We start from the raw sequence: 17,452 nt of genomic DNA on the forward strand, positions 1-17,452 counted from the left end.
TAAAGTACAATTTGCTGTAGATGATATTTGAACAATACTTCATAAATTTTGTATTTCCTTCCCCACTTATAGAGTGGCAATAAGCTATTGTTTAAAAGTGTTGTGCCAGCATTAAGCACGGGATGAATTCTGAGATTTGTTGAAGAAAATTCTGCACATTTTCAAAAATTAAAGTGTAATTTAAAAAAGAAATATACCTGCTGATGTGTTGCCACTCTGTTCTCCAGCAATGAGCAGATGAATGCCCTAGGTGACAAATGGGCTGGCACACTGGACAGGAAGGGATGTTGGCAATAGCTTAGAGCCCAAAGGAGAGTGTCCTTGACATAAAGTCAACAAGTGTCCAAGCAGACAGACAGGTAAGGGGCAGCAAGTTGACAGATGAGTGAATGGCTGGCAGCTAGTCACACCACAACTAGCCTTTTTGTGGGTAACAGTAATAAGAACAGAACAGGGTTGGAAGTAATTTTAGCAATTCTCCCTCCCCATGCCACCACCCCATTTGCTTCAGTGAAGATTTGGGGTTTGTGCAGAGAGCAGAGGAAATTGCTGAAAACTGCTTCTCCCCCTGTTCTGCTGACAGAAGCCTTAACATCCATCCACTGAGCAACACCACTGAAGACAATCCAATACCCCTAGAAACACATTCACATTGACAAACCTTTCAACAAATTCTAGCAGCACAAAAACATAGAAATGAGCCAGCAAAAATTACACACATTCTTTTTTTTAAAAAAATGACATCAAATACAATGTATTGGAAGTGCAGAAATATTTGCCATAATTAAACATTGTGTTTTAATTTGGCATAGGTAGTTACTAAAATGTCTTTGGATCAAATTTTCTGGATTCTTCTGGGTAATCTCCATCTGAGTAGTTTTTTTGTCCTGGCACTCCCCTAAAACCAGACCCTCTCCTCAGGTGATCAGGAGAACCTGGTTTTCATTTCCACCTTTCACGATGCAGGTAAAAACAAAGTTCTCCCCACCCCTTAGCCAAAGGGAGTGGAAGGTCACCACTCCTAAGATGATCCAATCAACTGATGAGCCATCTCCCATTGCAGTGTGTTGGGAAGGGTGTGCAAGTGTGTTGAAAAACCTCCCTTCCTAACACAGTGATGAGGTTGAAAACTGCTGCTTCCTGAGCCGATTACAGTGGGATCAGTCAAGAATGGCTGGTTTTCATCCCCACTGCAATGTTAAGAGTGTTGTCTAAAGCCTCATCCCATTTACTCAATGATTTATGCTTGCACAATTGAACTTTCAACTTCTCCTCCTCCCCAAGGCCCTTAAATTTGTTCAAGAATTAGGACAACCCCCACAAAAGATTGGGGGGTATGCAAAGGAAGAGGGGGGAGTTCTGTTGCACGAGCAGAAATTTTGCACTAGGGGAATGAATGACTTAGCACTGCTTGGCTGTTTTGCACAATCAGCTGAAATGGTGGGGGCTGAGAATGGGGGAGTGATTGGTGTGTGTATGTTTTGAGCAGGGCAGAAAAGAGTGTGGCACCACTTTGGCCCTAGAGAATGTGGCCCTCAGAGCATGGGGATAGGTTCCTCACGCCTGTACTAATAGGTGAAGATCACACCCTGAGCAGTTGTATGTAGTTGTATCTTTAAATCTCTATTGGGTAGGTAGTGCTACATTAAAACCGACACATTAAGAAAAATGCCACACAGATGTGATGTCCAAATGGCTAGCAACCTATTCGTTAGCTTTCTGGCTAAAAACCCGAGTGAAACTTCATATGGAAGCGGAATTCTTCTACCTCTGGAAAGGTCTTGCCACACAAAGTACACATGTGGCAGTTGTCTTTAGCACCATGTGTGCGCCGCACATGGCTGTCATGGGCAGCATGGGAAGCAAATGCTTTGCCACAATGTCTGCATTTAAAAGGCTTCTCTCCTGAATGCTGGCGGATGTGGGTGCGCAGGATGCTGGAGGCGGTGAATGCCTGTGGAGATGGTGAACAAAATGAATTGTTGGCGGGGCGGGAGGAGAAAGGGATAAGGAAACGGTTAGATGCAAGTTCCTAGAGATGAAAAAACCTAGCCCAGGCATCCCCAAACTGCGGCCCTCCAGATGTTTTGGCCTACAACTCCCATGATCCCTAGCTAAGAAGGCCAGTGGTCAGGGATGATGGGAATTGTAGTCCAAAACATCTGGAGGGCTGAAGTTTGGGGGTGCCTGACCTAGCCCAAGCTGAAGAAGACAGGGCTAGACACATTAATAATTAAGCAAGATTATTTTAGATTCCAGGTGGCATAAGAAGCTTTTACACACACACACACACACACACACACACACACACAGCATTCAGACACAAAGCTACAAGCGACAAACAAGATGAAAGGAATCACATGCTCAAAAAATTGTAATTAAGTTACGATGCTTGTTTCTACAGCAGGAGAACCAATTGGGCTTATATATGGCAGATAAAAATCCAGCCTCACATGTTCACAGCCAGTGAAGGAGGGATGTGGGGAAACTATGTACAAATCACAGTTCAGCTATGGCATTCTGTAAGTGGCCTTGAGCATGTCATCATTATCTCTCAGACAAGACTAGTTCACAAGATCGTAGTGGAAATAAAAAGGAGACTCACTCCATATACATTTCCACAAGCTCCCCTAAAGGGCAGGCAGGCAACACATGTGACAAATCAACTTACAAGTCAGTCATGGCAACTATCAAAAGGTGATATTTTGTTTTGCAATCTGTGATGCTGTTAAGGGAGGACTTTGAGGAAGAAATCCAAGGTCCCACTCAGCAAAAGCACCACCACCCCAGGGGGAAAAAAACGCAGCAGGGCTGCCTTGCCACTTTTATTATATATCATCTAAATCAGGCATCCCCAAACTTCAGCCCTCCAGATGTTTTGGACTACAATTCCCATCTTCCCCGACCACTGGTTCTGTGAGCTAGGGATCATGGGGGTTGTAGGCCAAAACATCTGGAGGGCCGCAGTTTGGGGATGCCTGATCTAAATGGATAGGGTTGCCAGACTCAATAGAGAACAGCACTTCAGTGCCTTTAATTGCCCAGCTCTCTTTTGAGTCTGGAAACCTTAAAGAGAAACCAGCAGACCCTTTGCTTGGAAATTAAACAAAGGGTCTGCTGGTTTCTCTTTAAGGTTTCCAGATTCAAAAGAGAGCTGGGCAATTAAAGGCACAGAAGTCCTGTCCTCTATTGAGTCTGGCAACCCTATAAATGGAAGAGGGCTTCAAGAAGGTTAAATCCAGAGCCTAAAATTCCATCAACCACACCACTGTTTTATAACAGTCTGTTCAGGTGTGGGAGCCCAGGAATAAAAAGCTTGGCCCAGATAGCCTTATATTCACCTAAGGAGACTGAGACTCCAGTCCATTGCAAACAGAAAACATTGTATTTCCGTGCCTTCCCAGATGCAGTAATAAATGCATATGTTGGGAGAGCTGCCATGTGTCTTCTGCATTACATCTAACATAGTTGGGGCTCAACCTTAAATTCACAATTAAAACAGATAGAACTGAGCATGCCAGAGAAAGTAACATCCTACAAGCAACTAAAACCTCAAGGGAACTGCAATGGGCGTGGTTGTCCTCACCTTGTTGCAATACACACATTTATAGGGCCTTTCTCCAGAGTGTACTCTCATATGCTTGTTTAGGCTGGAAGACTGAGAGAAACTTTTGGGACATACAGAACACTGAAAAGAGAGAACACATAGAACAGTTTTGTGGCTGCAGCGACAGTTACAGACATTTTTGCTGGCATGCAACATGCATGTGCACTTAGATAGCAATACAAGCCAAGAGATTTAGATAGGAATACAGGCAAGACAGACAAAAGGCAAACATAATTGATAATGTGTTTTTATATATATATATAAACAATTTATATAGAATGTAGAAATATACGAGGTTTCAACCTATATCTATGAACCATGCCAAGAAGATTGTTCTAGCCACAGCCCCTGCCTGTACTACATGCCTTCACTGTGTAGGCTTGAAGCCTACACACTGATTTGCAGATTCCTCTATAAAGATGCTCTGATCAATTCGTGGGCACTTGGGTGCACAGTGATAACAAGGCCTGAAGAGTGTGATCCCCGCCCCCGCTCCCCACAAAACACTCTGGCATAAGCCTGTAGTCTTGTCCAATACTACCCGTGTTTCTCCAAAAATAAGACACCGTCTTATATTTATTTTTCCTCGAAAAACCACACTATGGCTTATTTTCAGGGGGTGTCTTCTTGTTTTCCTCCTCCTCCTCCTCCTGCCACGGCCGGCATTGCTGCTGCGCCTATCACTATGTCTTATTTCCGGGGTATGGCTTATATTCCTTGAATGCTTAAAAATCCTGCTATGGCTTATTTTATGGGTATGTCTTAAAATATGAGAAACAGGGTAGAGTATCAGTGCCTACTATATAGTTTCGCGCATTTTCAAAGCATTGATATGTTAAAGCAGAGTCTGATTACACACACACACACACACACACAGGTGTTCTGGGCCCTTGCACGCATAAGTGAAATCATGTCAAGCAGGGAGCAGCTATTAGGAGGGCACACAGGGAGGGAAGGAGGGAGGGACTCATCACTTGGGGCAGCTGCCTAGCGCCTGCCTACCTGAGGGGAGTGTGCGCCGCAGCAGTGGCTGGCCACAGAGGGCAGGGGCAGAGAAGGGCACCCAACATAACTGGTACCAGGATGGGTTCATGGACATGCAGTGGAGGTGAGGAAAACCCGCTAGTCAATCAAAGGCCAGCAACTTCTGGGCAGCAGCTCTAAACAAGGAGAAGCCAATCTTATTTATTTATTTATTATGAGATCTCTGAGTGGGATGCATGTAAGGGGAGGTGCACTTGTAGTCTGTAACTATTTTACAAAACTACTTTAACATTACTTATTGTTTGGGAGTGCTTAATTGCTACCACTTAATTGCTACCAAGCTACAAGGGATTAAACTGAAGGAAGATGTCTCATTTTTTCCTCCTGCTTAATCAGATTTCAAGGATAGGGAATGAGACAACTGAGTTGTGTTTATATGGCCAGCTGGGTTTGAAGAATGCTAGTTCATATGAGGTTGTTAGTGAACAGCCCTGAGTTCAGAAGTCATGGTTGGATGCTAAGTTAATGTGCTAGCTCCTCCCTCCTCCCCATTCCTGTCACCGTTTGTGGAGAACACCGTTTGTGTTCTGCATCTGGGATGTTCTCTGCAGGTTTTAGCGTAGAGTGGCACAAATCAAGAAAAAAGCTTAAATGTTATAAAGCTGTCCTGTCTGTTGGATTGAAGTTAAAGTATTTAAAAATACTTTTGTGAAAAAACAAGAAGCCTTTTTATTGGGTATAGTGGGTGAAGAGATACGAAGGGAAGATAAAAGACTGTTTATGTATCCAACAACTGTGGCAAGAATTCTTTTAGCCCCAAAATGGAAACAACAAGAAGTACCAATGAAAGAAGAGTGGCAGATGAAGATGATGAAATTTGGCGAAGTTGACACGAAAAATCCGAAACAAGCACGCTCAAGTATTCCAAAAGAACTGAAGTGAATTTATTCGATATCTGAAAGATTATTGTAAGCAATTAACATCACTAGCAGGGTTATCTGAAGACTGGTAAATGAGAAGTTTTCTACCTTTCTATATTTATTTACATTTTGAGCTATTTTGTAATGAGTGTGATTAGAATTGGAAAACATACAAAATGTAATGATATAAAGCTTAATTTTGAAAGCTATGAGATGGAAAGGAAGGAAGTTGATAGGCTCTAAAGAGTCAGGGTGGTAAATTGGATAATAATGATGTGAATGTATATTATTATTAGCTACTTTAAATATAAAATATTTTGCCTTAAAGATATTTACCAACCAAAAATAAATTCGAATTCACTAACTTCATTTCTTTCTAAATAAAAAAAAAATTGAGCAGAGTCTGTAGGCATCATCCTCCCCTCCCCCCACGGTCCTGGATTTAGATGTGCCAACTTTTATATTAACAGATTAAACCGAGATAGTACTCAGCTATTGTCTGGAATAGCAATCAAGTCAAGTGACACCTTTTCAGAGCACATTCCTAAGACTATCTACTTAGAAGTAAGCCCCAGTTAATTTAATTAGACATACTCCTAGGTAAGTTTAGGATTGCAGCCTCAGGCTATAGTTCTATACATACATAAAGGCTGGGCTGTCAGTTACTTCTAAGTAAAAGTGGATGAGATCAGTTTCTCACTATGAAATGAGAGTCGTCCCCCCAAGCTCTAACACAATTCAAATAAGGAGCTGCTCTTTAAAATATGGCACTTATGGGAATTCCCCGTTGCCTAGTTCATCTTTAATTATTCCAGCCAACCGAAGATACTAGAGAGGCTACAGGACATTTTAGTGCCGTGGAATCCTTGGATGTAGGAGGGGAGAGGAGAGACAGAAAGCACACTTATCTATATTTAAAAGTTCCATAACCTTTCCATTTTGTAATTCTGTTTCCAAAAGTGTAGTGCAATTGCAACTAAATGCACCACCACGCTTCTAAATTTCAAAACAGGTGAACTATCCAGAACCATTACCTTGAGGAACTACCTCCACCTAATTTCACTGCTAGGGGTTTTGTGTGAGGATCACCACCGTCACAAAGATCGTTTACTCTGAAGCAAACCTCATTGGCTTTGAATGAATTGGGTCTGCTTTCAGACAAGTGCGCTCCAAGAGTTGAGGCCGAACATTTGCTCCAATAAATCGCGAGTAATCATGGTTTTAAAAAGGGGGGGGAAGGGGGGGAATCAGCAACAAAACTAAAACAGGCAGATTAACAACCTATGCATACCACAGAGGGAAGCGTCGTAAGAGGAAAAAAGATTTCAGGGCAGAGAATTACCAGAGGCGGTGCGTTTTGCAATTGTGATTTCCTGGAGCTGCAATCACTTCCAGCAGGCGAGTAGCTTGAACTCTCTGCGTTGTTTTTCCCCAAGAGAGGGAGGGGGGGCACAATCAGGACCCCTTCCAGGAAGTGTCACCATGGTTTTCCTTCACTCCTAAACTCAGTGGTTCTCACGCTGTTTTCTTTGGGCCACGCTTTCAGAGGGAAAATTTGCAGGCGCCACACCGTTTTTTTTTAAAAAAAAATCGGTAAGAAATACATTGGATAAGAAAAAGACGCAACTCCTAGTAGTGCATGACTTGTAACTCAGAACGCAGCTACTTTATAGTATGATCATGGGACACCCAGAAAAAACAATGCAGCCACATAACATATATTGATTGTATTTGAATCCTCTCGCCACCCTCTCCTGCCGCGCCACACCCTTTGAGAACCGCTGTTCTAACTAGACCGCAAAGAAAACGTACAGTACTCTTAAAGATAACTACTGCATTGAGTCTCTGCCTCAGCCTACTTATGCGGAGCTTAAGAGAAATCAGCAAGTGCCAACGGAGAACAACCTATCACAGTCCATTAGACTCTTCCGCATTCACACACACACAAATGCAACACGTAACAGCGGCAGAGGCTTTCAAGGGCATCCTTTGTGACACACCGATGCCATACGAAGCAAGCCCGATGCCATACACATAGCTGTCAACTTTCGGATTTGAAAATAGGGGATCAGCAGCCTCACCTGTCCTGGGGACAGTCTGCTCTACGGTATATCTAACAATCCAGGATAGCAGCGGGAAACGGCGCTGGAATAAGGGAATTTCCAGCAAAAAAAGGGAAAGTTGACAGCTGTGACTTGGAATAAGTGAGTTTCCCGCAAAAAAAGGGAAGGTTGGCAGCTATGGCCATACAAAGCAATGTTTACTCGGAAGTCAAATCCCATTGCTATCCATGGGACTTACTCCCAAGTAAGGCTACACGCACGGAGCCCTTTATGAAAAGGACCAAAATACCTTTTTAAAATTAAAAACAGGAAGAGTAAAGTGCCCGTTGGATGAAACCACAATCAAGCAAAAGCAAGTCACAGAACACACACAGAGAGAGAGATACTGACCGTTCAACTTGCCCACGATTAATGGCTAATTGAATCGTCCTATTGAGGACGATTCCCTTTGGCAATCCTGAATCTACCGCCTGAGATGTCCCTGCCCAGAAATGCCCCCCCCGCACACATTCCCGAGGCTTGCTTCCATTCCTGGAAAGTGTGTTTTGCGGAGTGGAGGTGGCACTCTGCATTTTTTGAAACACTTATCCTGCTGCTCCAGCTGCTGCCAGGCAGGGCGGGCTCTCCGCCTACAGATTCTAAAAGAAAGGAGCCGCTGCCAGTTGGCGATCCCTTACTTTGTGAGGCCTGTGCTTCTCGTGCACGTGCAGGACGTGGATCCTCAGCCGGTCCCTTTTCTCAAAAGATCGCTTGCAAAGGTGGCACGGGAATTTCCTGTCCCCTTGGTCCACGCACCGGGTGTATTTCAGGTGCTTGTCGCGGTAGTATTTGTAGGCGAACACCTTGCCGCAGCGTTCGCACGTATAGCCCTCCAGAGACTCTGAGGGTGAGAAAGGGAAGGAAAAGGCCACCGTCAGGGGTGGTTGTTTCATAGTCACCTAGCTTCAGAAGTTTAAAGGCGCGCGGACAAAAAGTGAAAGAGGGAAAAGGAGGAATAAATACAATGAAATGGGAGTTTTAAAAAGTGGAAAACCAGACTATAAAGTGAAGCATTTAACTTCTTTTGAACTTACAAGCGACATTTGGGGGTGTGGGTGGGGAGAGAGAGTCAATGTGCAAACAGAGTACAGTAGACGGTTCAGATTCCCGGCTGCAACAGCTCTGAGCACGACTTGCTTCTCCCCCTTACAGAGTCTTGGAAGGTTGCCAACTGACCTTCACTGTGCGCCTGGGCAGGCTTGCCTTCTGTCGTTCCCTTCAGGCTGATAGGGATACCCAAGAACTGCAAGTAGCAATCCCCGTACCAGACCAACAGCTCCTGGCCCGGTGTGACCTCTTTGCAGCTCTCATAGAATATCTGCCCCTGACGCTGCAGGGCCGTCAAGTTCTGCTCCTCGGGGAAGCGGGCGCAGTTCACCAAGGACATCCAGTTGCCAGAGGAGCCCCTGCCGTCGATGAAGTGGCTCAAGCGACCGTTCTCAAAAATCTGTTGGGATGGCCACACAAACTTTACACACTGTTGCTCGCCCCGCTTATAGCGACAGCAGCAACCCAGGAAGACAACGCCGCTCCTGGCAGGGAAGGGGGGAGTTGGGAATCTAAAAGCCCCTTCCTGCTCCCTCTCCCCACTCCCGTTCAAAGGAAGGGGTCTGGCGTTCAGCTAAACTGCGATTCTCATGGACACGCTTAGTTAGGAGTTAGCAATAAGGATTGCTTCTAAGTCAATATGTGCAGGCTCTTTCCATAGCCAGGCCACCTATTCCTCTAGACAGCGGTGGAGGTTGGAGGAACTTCTGGACTTCCAGATGGGACTAAAACTCTCATCTTACATAATCACTGCCCGTGCTGCCCGAGGTTGATCGGAATCCAGCATCATACGCCGTTTATTTTTATTTTTTTGCATGTATATTCCAGCTTCCCTACAAGGAAGCTCAAGGCGGCATGGTCCTCTTCTCCCAATTTTATCCTCAGAACAACCCTGTGAGGTTGGTTAGGCTGAGAGACTGATTGACACTACGAGTTTCATGGCTCAGCGGAGATTTGAACCCTGGGCTTCCTAGTCCAACACTCTACCATTTCTCCACACTGCTTTCTCCCTAAAGCACCCAGCTGAGGAGGGAAATCTTCCTTAGAAAGCTGGAACCGCGTGCACATTTACTTGGGAGTAAGACCCAGGTGGCGCTGTGGTTAAACCACTGAGCCTAGGGCTTGCTGATCAGAAGGTTGGCGGTTCGAATCCCTGTGACGGGTTGAGCTCCCGTTGCTTGGTCCCAGCTCCTGCCAACCTAGCAGTTCGAAAGCACGTCAAAATGCAAGTAGATAAATAGGAACCGCTCCAGCGGGAAGGTAAACGGCGTTTCCATGTGCTGCTCTGGTTTGCCAGAAGCGGCTTTGTCATGCTGGCCACATGACCTGGAAGCTATACGCCGGCTCCCTCGGCCAATAATACGAGATGAGCCCGCAACCCCAGAGTCTGTCACGACTGGACCTAATGGTCAGGGGTCCCTTTACCTTTAAGACCCCTTGGAACCAGAGGAACTGGTTTCCCAAGTAAGCGCGGTGATCAGCAGTGCAGAGGCGTGGCTTAAGGCATCCAGCCCTTCCCCCTCCCCACCTCCCCTCAGAGAAAAGAAGGCGACTGTACATCAGCGAATTGTACCTCCCACATCAGGGAATTGTCGTCGTAAATCTTGATCTCGCTGATGTTGACAATTTTGCCCTGGAAAGGGCCGAAGCGGACCCCGATGGGGATGGTCTCGGTGCAGAAGACGCCCAGCTGCGGACTGTCCTCGTAGACGGTCTGCAGCACCGTCAGCCCTACAGAAAGGAAAGGGGAGAGAGAGAGAGAGGAAGAAGGGAGAGGGATTAGTCTTTGGGTTGAAGAAAACGAGGAGACCTCAAAAGGATCAGCTTTGATCCCTCTTCCCCAACCACCCCCTCGACAAAAGCCAAACCAAACAAACGCAGCTACCTTCGGGGAGTTGCAGAGAAGACCTGTCAAGGAGCGGCGGCTGAGCATCAACTGCGCCTAACGGGAAAGTAAAAGGGAACTAGTACTCAATACTACAACTGGGAGTAACAGCGCAATCCCAACCATGTCAACTCCAAAGTAAGTCCCACCGAATTAAATAGAGGTGATTCCCATGAAAGTTGAGAGAGGATTGCAGTTACATCGGGTCTACGGACCCTGCAATAAAACAGGCTGGAATCAATATTTGCCTCATTGGAATTGGAATAGAAACGCATAGAATTCGTGCCTTTACAAAAAAAACCTGTTACACCGAAGTAATACATCCGAAATAAACCACCCCACCCTTCAGTGCCAACAAGATATGGTTTGAAAAGAACTGCGCGTGTGAACAGACACACCTAAAGGTCCCCAATCTGTCCCCAGTTTAACCACTTCTCTGAAGCATATGGGATGGATGGTTACAGTGGGGTGAGCGGGTAATTTATTCCATAGCCCTGCTGTTAAAGTGCAGGATTCCCTGACGCTTATCTGGCAAAGGGGTTGGAGTCTTGAACAGCATGATCAGGGTCTATCGCAAGAGGAGCCCTTCTGAGACAAATTTAGATTCTCTTATTTGGGGGTGAAATAAAGGTAACAAAAAGGGAGTCATGAGAGACTCTCCAGAGGCATTCAGAGTTTCTCCTTCCACAGAAACGTTTTTGCTTTGAAAACGTATTTAACCAATACATGGAAGATAATAAAATAATTACCCCAATTCCTCACCCAATGCTTTTAAAAAATCACCGATACAATAGTTTTCATCAGTTTAAGCAATATACAGTAAACACATGGCCAAAATAAACTGTTGGGTTAAAATAGAGAAATTGACTCCAACTGTGCCATTATCTAGTTTTTCCACAGAACTGCTCCGATTTTTGAAAACCCAGTTTAAATTTGCCTGCAATTAATGGTTGAACTCCTTCACTCTCTCCTCCCACCCCCATCATGTTCCAGTCATTGGGGGGTTTTATATTTAAAATGGGGTGTACTTTTCTTTCCAAAATTTGGACAGAAATTGACCACCGCTGCACCAGAGTCCCCCGAGGATATTGCCATCTGCCCAATAAAAACAGCGGGCAAAATCCAGCCACTTTTCTTTCTGTGTGTGCACCAAAAACCCAAAATTCGAAGTATTCGAAGGGTTCTTTTTGCCCCTGTTATTTTATCCCCGGGGCAAAAGTTTCCTAACGATCTTAGATCTGGGAGCAGATTTAATTGGGTGGGAAAAACTGATCCCTGAAAGTGCCATTTTCATTTGACGCCACGCTTTACTTTTATTTGAGGAAACGTTCCTATCCAATGAGCAGTGAGACTTCCCTGCAAAAAAACTCTTGTGCAAACTTCGTCGTCGTCGTCGTCGAAAAGCAGCCGCTGCTGGAGAGAAGAGTTGCGCGCAGCTTCTTCCTATGAAGCCACCCTCTCACCCCAAGCCCGCCTTCTTTCTGCCCTCCACCCGCCGCCCTCCAGGCTGTGGGCAAATCCCGCGCGGGTGCCTTCCTTACCCGGGCTGCGAGGAGGGTGCCCAGCTCCCGCCATGGCGCCCTGCTGCCTCACTCCTGGCCCGGCCCCGTAGAGGACGGCGTGCAGCTCCTGGGCGGTGAAGTGGTACCTGGGCGCGCGCTGCTCGGCGTCGGGAGCTCCGTCGGGGCTCCTCTTCTTGGGCGACGTTCCCTCGGAGACGCGCCGGCGAGGTGACTCGCCTTTCCGAGCCAATGGTGCCGGGAAGACCACCGGCAACGGCTGGGGCCTGGGCAGAGGACCGGGCGGTGGCGGCGGCGGCAGCTGCGGAGACAGGAAGGCGGCGGGCAGGCGCGAGAAGGGGAAGGGCGCCAGGCGAGGCGAACCGGGGCTCAGTCCTGCTCCCATGGGCGTCTGGAAGGGGTACGCGGAAGACTGCGCCTCGAGGAAGCGCGGCGCTGGCAGGACCGGGCCGAAGGCGGAGGCGACGCCGGGCCCGGCCTGGCATCCCCTCAGGAGCATCAGCAAAGACTCTCTGCTGCCTTCGCCTCGGCTAGGCTCGGCGGAGAAGGAGCCGCCGCTTCCCGGCAGAGAGGAGGAGGAGGAGGCGGCCATCGAAGAGCGCAGCGCGCCGAAAGGCGCGGGAACCTGGGGGGAGAAATAACAAGACACGGCGGGTGTGAGAGGCAATGCGTGCCTCGAGGGGGAGGGGGCTACCTGCTGGAGGGAAAGGTGTTCCGGGAGAGCCGTCATGGGGTGCATTGTGGCCAAAGAGCTGAGGGAACGAAGAAAGGGCAACTTTTCCCCAGACACAGCTGAGCTGAGTTTACCTCAGCTACTGTCAGTTTCCGTCCCCGGAGGCTTATATATAAGGCCTCCGGATCACTTTCCCCGTAAGGGAAACGCTCTCCGCCCTATTGTCCCGAAACAAAGTCCCCACCCACGGAGGACCCTCCCAGAGTGTCATCTTCTGTGGGGTGTGGCGAGTACACAAGGGGCTAATACAAGGCAAATGGACACGAAACAACAGGAGCGCCAATTATCGACCGATAAACGACCATATCTTAATCTTCTCAAAAAGTCTATTCAGAAGTAAGCCCCGCTGAGTTCAATGGCCCTTACTCCCAGGTCAGCGTATATCTGGGTCGCGACCTTCCTCCCGCCATCTCCCCTCGAGCCTAGTATTTTGGCGGGCTTCTGGTCTGTCACTTTCCTTGCTCGCCGCCTAAATCGTTCCTCAGGTGTCCACGTGGATTCGTGAACCTACTAGCTATTCTACATGAGAAAATGGGGTGCTTGGGGAGGAGCCCCATGGATTAGGGAGACTTTCTTCCGAGGGGGCCAGGGAGCAATATTAACCTTCGTGCGAAAAACAGGCTTGAAATCCATCCCGGGACACCTTTCATCATCGCGCGCCATTTCCACAAAAACCAGACCCGCCACGCACCGTCCTCTTAATGATTGCCATCTGCAGGGTGGTTTTAAACCACTTTCCTAAATTCCAGCCCTTCGCCATTTACAGTGCTTGGGGGCCAGAAACATTTTTTAAAAAATCACTGGGGGGGAGGGGATGTATTTAACCCCAAGTAATAAAAAATCTCCCCATGATTTCATGGGGTAGAATAAGGGGAGGAAATGTCTGTCACTATTCATTTTTTTAGTTTCCCATATCATGCTAGGCTTATTTCTGAATAAAGTTGCCTAAGATGAGGGTGTAAACGCATCTTGGAAGAGTAAGCTCCATTGAACTCTGATGGAGTTACTCGTGAGCAAACACTCCTAGGGACTGTACTGGAAGGGACCTGTGACTTTGGGAAAGCTCTGGTCCAGGGAAGGGGCGCTTCGTGGTGTTGCTCCCGCAGGTCTCGTCGCCCTGACAGGGCTCCCTTTCCGCCAAACCTCGAGGGGCCGCTCCCCAGGCAGCTCTCGCAGAGGCCGCGCTCCCCACTCGGGTGGCTCTTCCTGCACCTTCCATGGCTGGTCAGGACCAGCTGAAATGCCCCCTTCTGCAGCGGACCGACCCAACCTCCTGAAAGAGGTCGGGTTGCGCACAGAGGAGGCCCTCCTGCGCTGCGATCCTGACCACCCTTCCTTCTCTGGGAGATAAGTCCCATTGAACTCCACGGCAGGGGCGTCTTTCTGGGAATTAATAAGCCAAACAGAGACACTAAAAAGCGAGGGATGCTATTCAGAACCCATGCGGGGAAAGTTATATCTGCCTATGAAATAAAAAAATTCCTTCCAGTAGCACCTTAGAGACTAAGTTTGTCATTGGTATGAGCTTTCGTGTGCATGCACACTTCTTCAGATACACCCTGTATCTGAAGTGTGCATGCACACGAAAGCTCAAACTTAGCTGGTCTCTAAGGTGCTGCTGGAAGGATTTTTTTTATTTTATTTCCTGTAACTAGAACTAAGAAATAAAAAGGACTCCAGGGAACAGCGGTGGATTAAAGACTCCTTGATGCTCCCTACTTAACCATCAGTGAGATCTTTAAGGGGCCTTGTGGTCCACGTCTGGGATTTGGCCCACTGCAGTAGAAGGGCTTGCTGCCGTCCCAGAGCCTCTCCCTGCTTTCTTGCCCCAGAGACCCAGGACCACCAGTGTTGCCTCGGGGAGGCTCGCGTCGCCAGCCCAGCCACCTCCTCTTCCGCAGTGAGGGCACCAGCAGCACCAGTCCCACCCGTCAGATCTGGCTCTCCATCGCTGCCAAGGGACAGAGGGGGCCGAGCGCGCTTCCTACTTCGGGGAGTCCCCCTCCGCTTAAGCAGCGGGCACCTCCCGAGGGCAGAGGCGGGTCCTCGCAGGACAAATAGGGCAAATCTGCCCCAGCCGGCCGGCGGGCTCGAGTGGGAGGCAGGCGAGACGCCTTGTACTAAGCGGTCCTCGCCCCGCAGCTAAAGTCGAAATACTCTTCCCAAACATCTGCAGAAAGCAGCATCCCTTCTCTCCTAGTAATTCTGCTGCCAAAAGTGATCTGGCGCTCCCTCTCGAACTGAAGTCACTCCGATTTTCTTTGGGAGGCATCTACACTAGCCGGTGTTTGGATGCCTCCCGCTCCCCGGGAACGTCAGAGGCTTTCGGGGTGGAAGGCAGCCAGACAAGAAAGGGAAGTTTGCTGCCGCAGCTGCTACTCACTCAACTTGCTCTGCACTCCTCGCAGGGCCGCGTTGGTTCTTCTGGCCGCCCCTCTACGCTGCGCCTACCAGAAGCGGCCGCTTAAGGTGGAGCCACGTGCGCCTTGCGGGCAGATGGTGCTCAAAAGATGCTCGCCGAGAGGAGGCGGGCGGAGAGATGCAAGTCTCTCTCAGACCCAGCACCTTCGCCCGCCTCCTTAGACGGCACCAGCTATTGGTCAAAGACCGGCTTGTTTAGAGGGGAGGAGAAAGGTGGAGAGCGTTCGCTCCTCATCACATCTTAGCAATGACTGCCTAAGATGCAGCCGGTACTGCCGGTCAGTTTTGTTCTAAACTCTCTTCCGCTCTCCCTACATTAACAAGAAGCGTTAAAAAAAGGGGGGGGTCTTCTCAACATTACTGTGAAAACATCCGTAGTCCTACATTCACCAGGGAAGGTTAAAATAAACTAAAGGAAAAGCAGCGTTCATCCGAGATCATTCAAAGATAAGGAGTTCCTTAGCATCCAATTCTACCCAACCCATTCTCTCAGTCAAGGATCACTTATCTTTGAGTGTCAATAGCTCAGTTGGGGGTGTGGAGCTGGGAAAGCGGGGGGGGGGGTTGCGGCACAAAATAGCACCAAACTTTGGCACTGGTTTGGAGTCAATGGGACAAGGTTGGATTTTTGGCATTAACTTGTGTCTCCGATTTGTTTTGTCAATTACTCGGTTTGGGCAGTCGCACAAAACGCGGGGTTCGCAGCACAAAACTTTGGCATCAGTTTCTGGGGTGGATCCTGAATTTCCGAGTCACAAGTTAATAAGCCTTATCTGGAGATTTATGGGAGAAGCGGAAATCGCGTCAGCGATGGTAAAGAACGATCAAATACGGTAGCTGTAAATTATGGTATGCCGCATTCCGTTCATGTGACATATCAGGAGATATGTTACTTTTGTGACTGTCACTTGCTCGTTCGTACTTTCTGCATACATAGTATCCTTCTGACTTCACCGTTTACAGCCCCCCCCCAACAGCATATGGTCCAGCATATTATACTTTCAACACAGGAAAACATTTCATGCATCTGAATGGTCCACGATATCTTATGCCGGAATAAATCTAATAGCCTTCAAAGTGCCTCAAGATTATGCATACCCCCCCCCCCGCAAATAAATTAATACGGCTATCTTATTGGGAAATGCAAGAAACCGTGCAACATGATCGCATCCAGTTTCGCCCATGACACTTCCCGGCAGCTGCTCTGCGAGCATATCCCTGGGAGTAAACCAATTAAACACGGTGGGGCTTCTTACTGAGCAGTTTTGTATAAGATTGTGCCTCATGAGGCGTTTTCTGGGCAAACATTGTTTCCTAAGAGTAGATCCTCCCAAAGGGGAGGCGAAGGACAAAGGCATTGCCTGGGAATAAAGGGGGCGGCCAAAATAAATAAGAATACATATTTGGAACAGAGAAATAGATAACTACTTGACTATAAGTCCCATCCGCGTTCTGTCCCCTTAATTCCCCGCACCCGCCTTCAACGTGTCTGATCTACTTTTAATGTTGCAAAAGGGGTTTAATTGAATAGGAGGAGTTGCCCGAAGATTCTCCAAAGGAAGGTGGCCGTGGAAGCGCTTCTTGTTTTGTCCCTTTTCTCCCTACGAACATTTGAGTTTGAGAAATCGCACTGATACCTACCAGGAGCTTCTAGTGTTGCCAGATGGAAGAAAGGAGGAGGAGTTGTAGAGGACGGGATTTTATTAGGGATAGTTTGCCATGTGACCTACTACACCTGCTGAAATCAACACAACTGTTAATTTTCCTTAGCCTTCCAACCGGTAGCACAAGCACCCACGTGGGAATCAGGTTGAGATAACAAGAACACCCCCTCCCCAATTTACACCCCTCCCTTTCAGAATTATTAAACTGGAGGGTAGGCTGGAATCATAGATCCGTTTGCTCAGAAAAAATATTGGGGGCTTTTTTTCTTAAAGAGAAAGAACACACGCGCATTTTTAAGCGTTTTACGAACTGTCAAGAGAATTCCCCGACTTTTAATGTGCTTTGCGACCATTCACAGCCTACGTTTTTCCCTATTATTCCTTAAAGGGTCCAGGAAGTCCTTGTCCATTTCATCTCTGGTTTCAACCGAAAATGACCGAGCGACAGGAAGTCCTATCAATTTAATAAAAAACACCGACGGCCTCCAAATTGACAGCCCTCTGGTGAAACTGGCAACGGTAAGGAAAAAACCTTTGATAATGTAACCTATGTCGGTTGTAACTTGAAG

General features: G+C 47.7%; 1 protein-coding gene across 1 annotated transcript; it reads right to left on the reverse strand.

Moving 5' to 3' along the window:
- Window positions 1-1,723: 1,723 nt before the first annotated feature.
- On the reverse strand, window positions 1,724-13,461 carry PRDM14 (PR/SET domain 14). The gene is made up of 8 exons (XM_035125609.3): window positions 13,402-13,461; window positions 12,087-12,690; window positions 10,546-10,602; window positions 10,234-10,391; window positions 8,790-9,060; window positions 8,252-8,454; window positions 3,587-3,688; window positions 1,724-1,954 (listed from the first exon to the last, which is right to left on the reverse strand). The coding sequence occupies exons 1-8, from the start codon at window positions 13,459-13,461 to the stop codon at window positions 1,724-1,726; spliced, it is 1,686 nt and encodes a 561-aa protein (XP_034981500.3).
- Between the last annotated feature and the right edge of the window lie 3,991 nt (window positions 13,462-17,452).

This window comes from Zootoca vivipara, chromosome 8, assembly GCF_965207765.1.
Source record: "Zootoca vivipara chromosome 8, rZooViv2.hap1.1, whole genome shotgun sequence".
Lineage (NCBI taxonomy): Eukaryota > Metazoa > Chordata > Lepidosauria > Squamata > Lacertidae > Zootoca > Zootoca vivipara.

Bases quoted from the DNA above. Each gene is read 5' to 3' on its own strand.
- PRDM14 (XM_035125609.3), bottom strand. From the start codon at position 13,461: ATGGCGCGCGATGATGAAAGGTGTCCCGGGATGGATTTCAAGCCTGTT. The intron at 8,455-8,789 runs GTCAGTTGGCAA...TCTCACCCTCAG, and splicing joins TGCCCAGGCGCACAGTGAAG to AGTCTCTGGAGGGCTATACG. The intron at 3,689-8,251 runs GTAAGGGATCGC...CTCTCTTTTCAG, and splicing joins AGAAGCACAGGCCTCACAAA to TGTTCTGTATGTCCCAAAAG.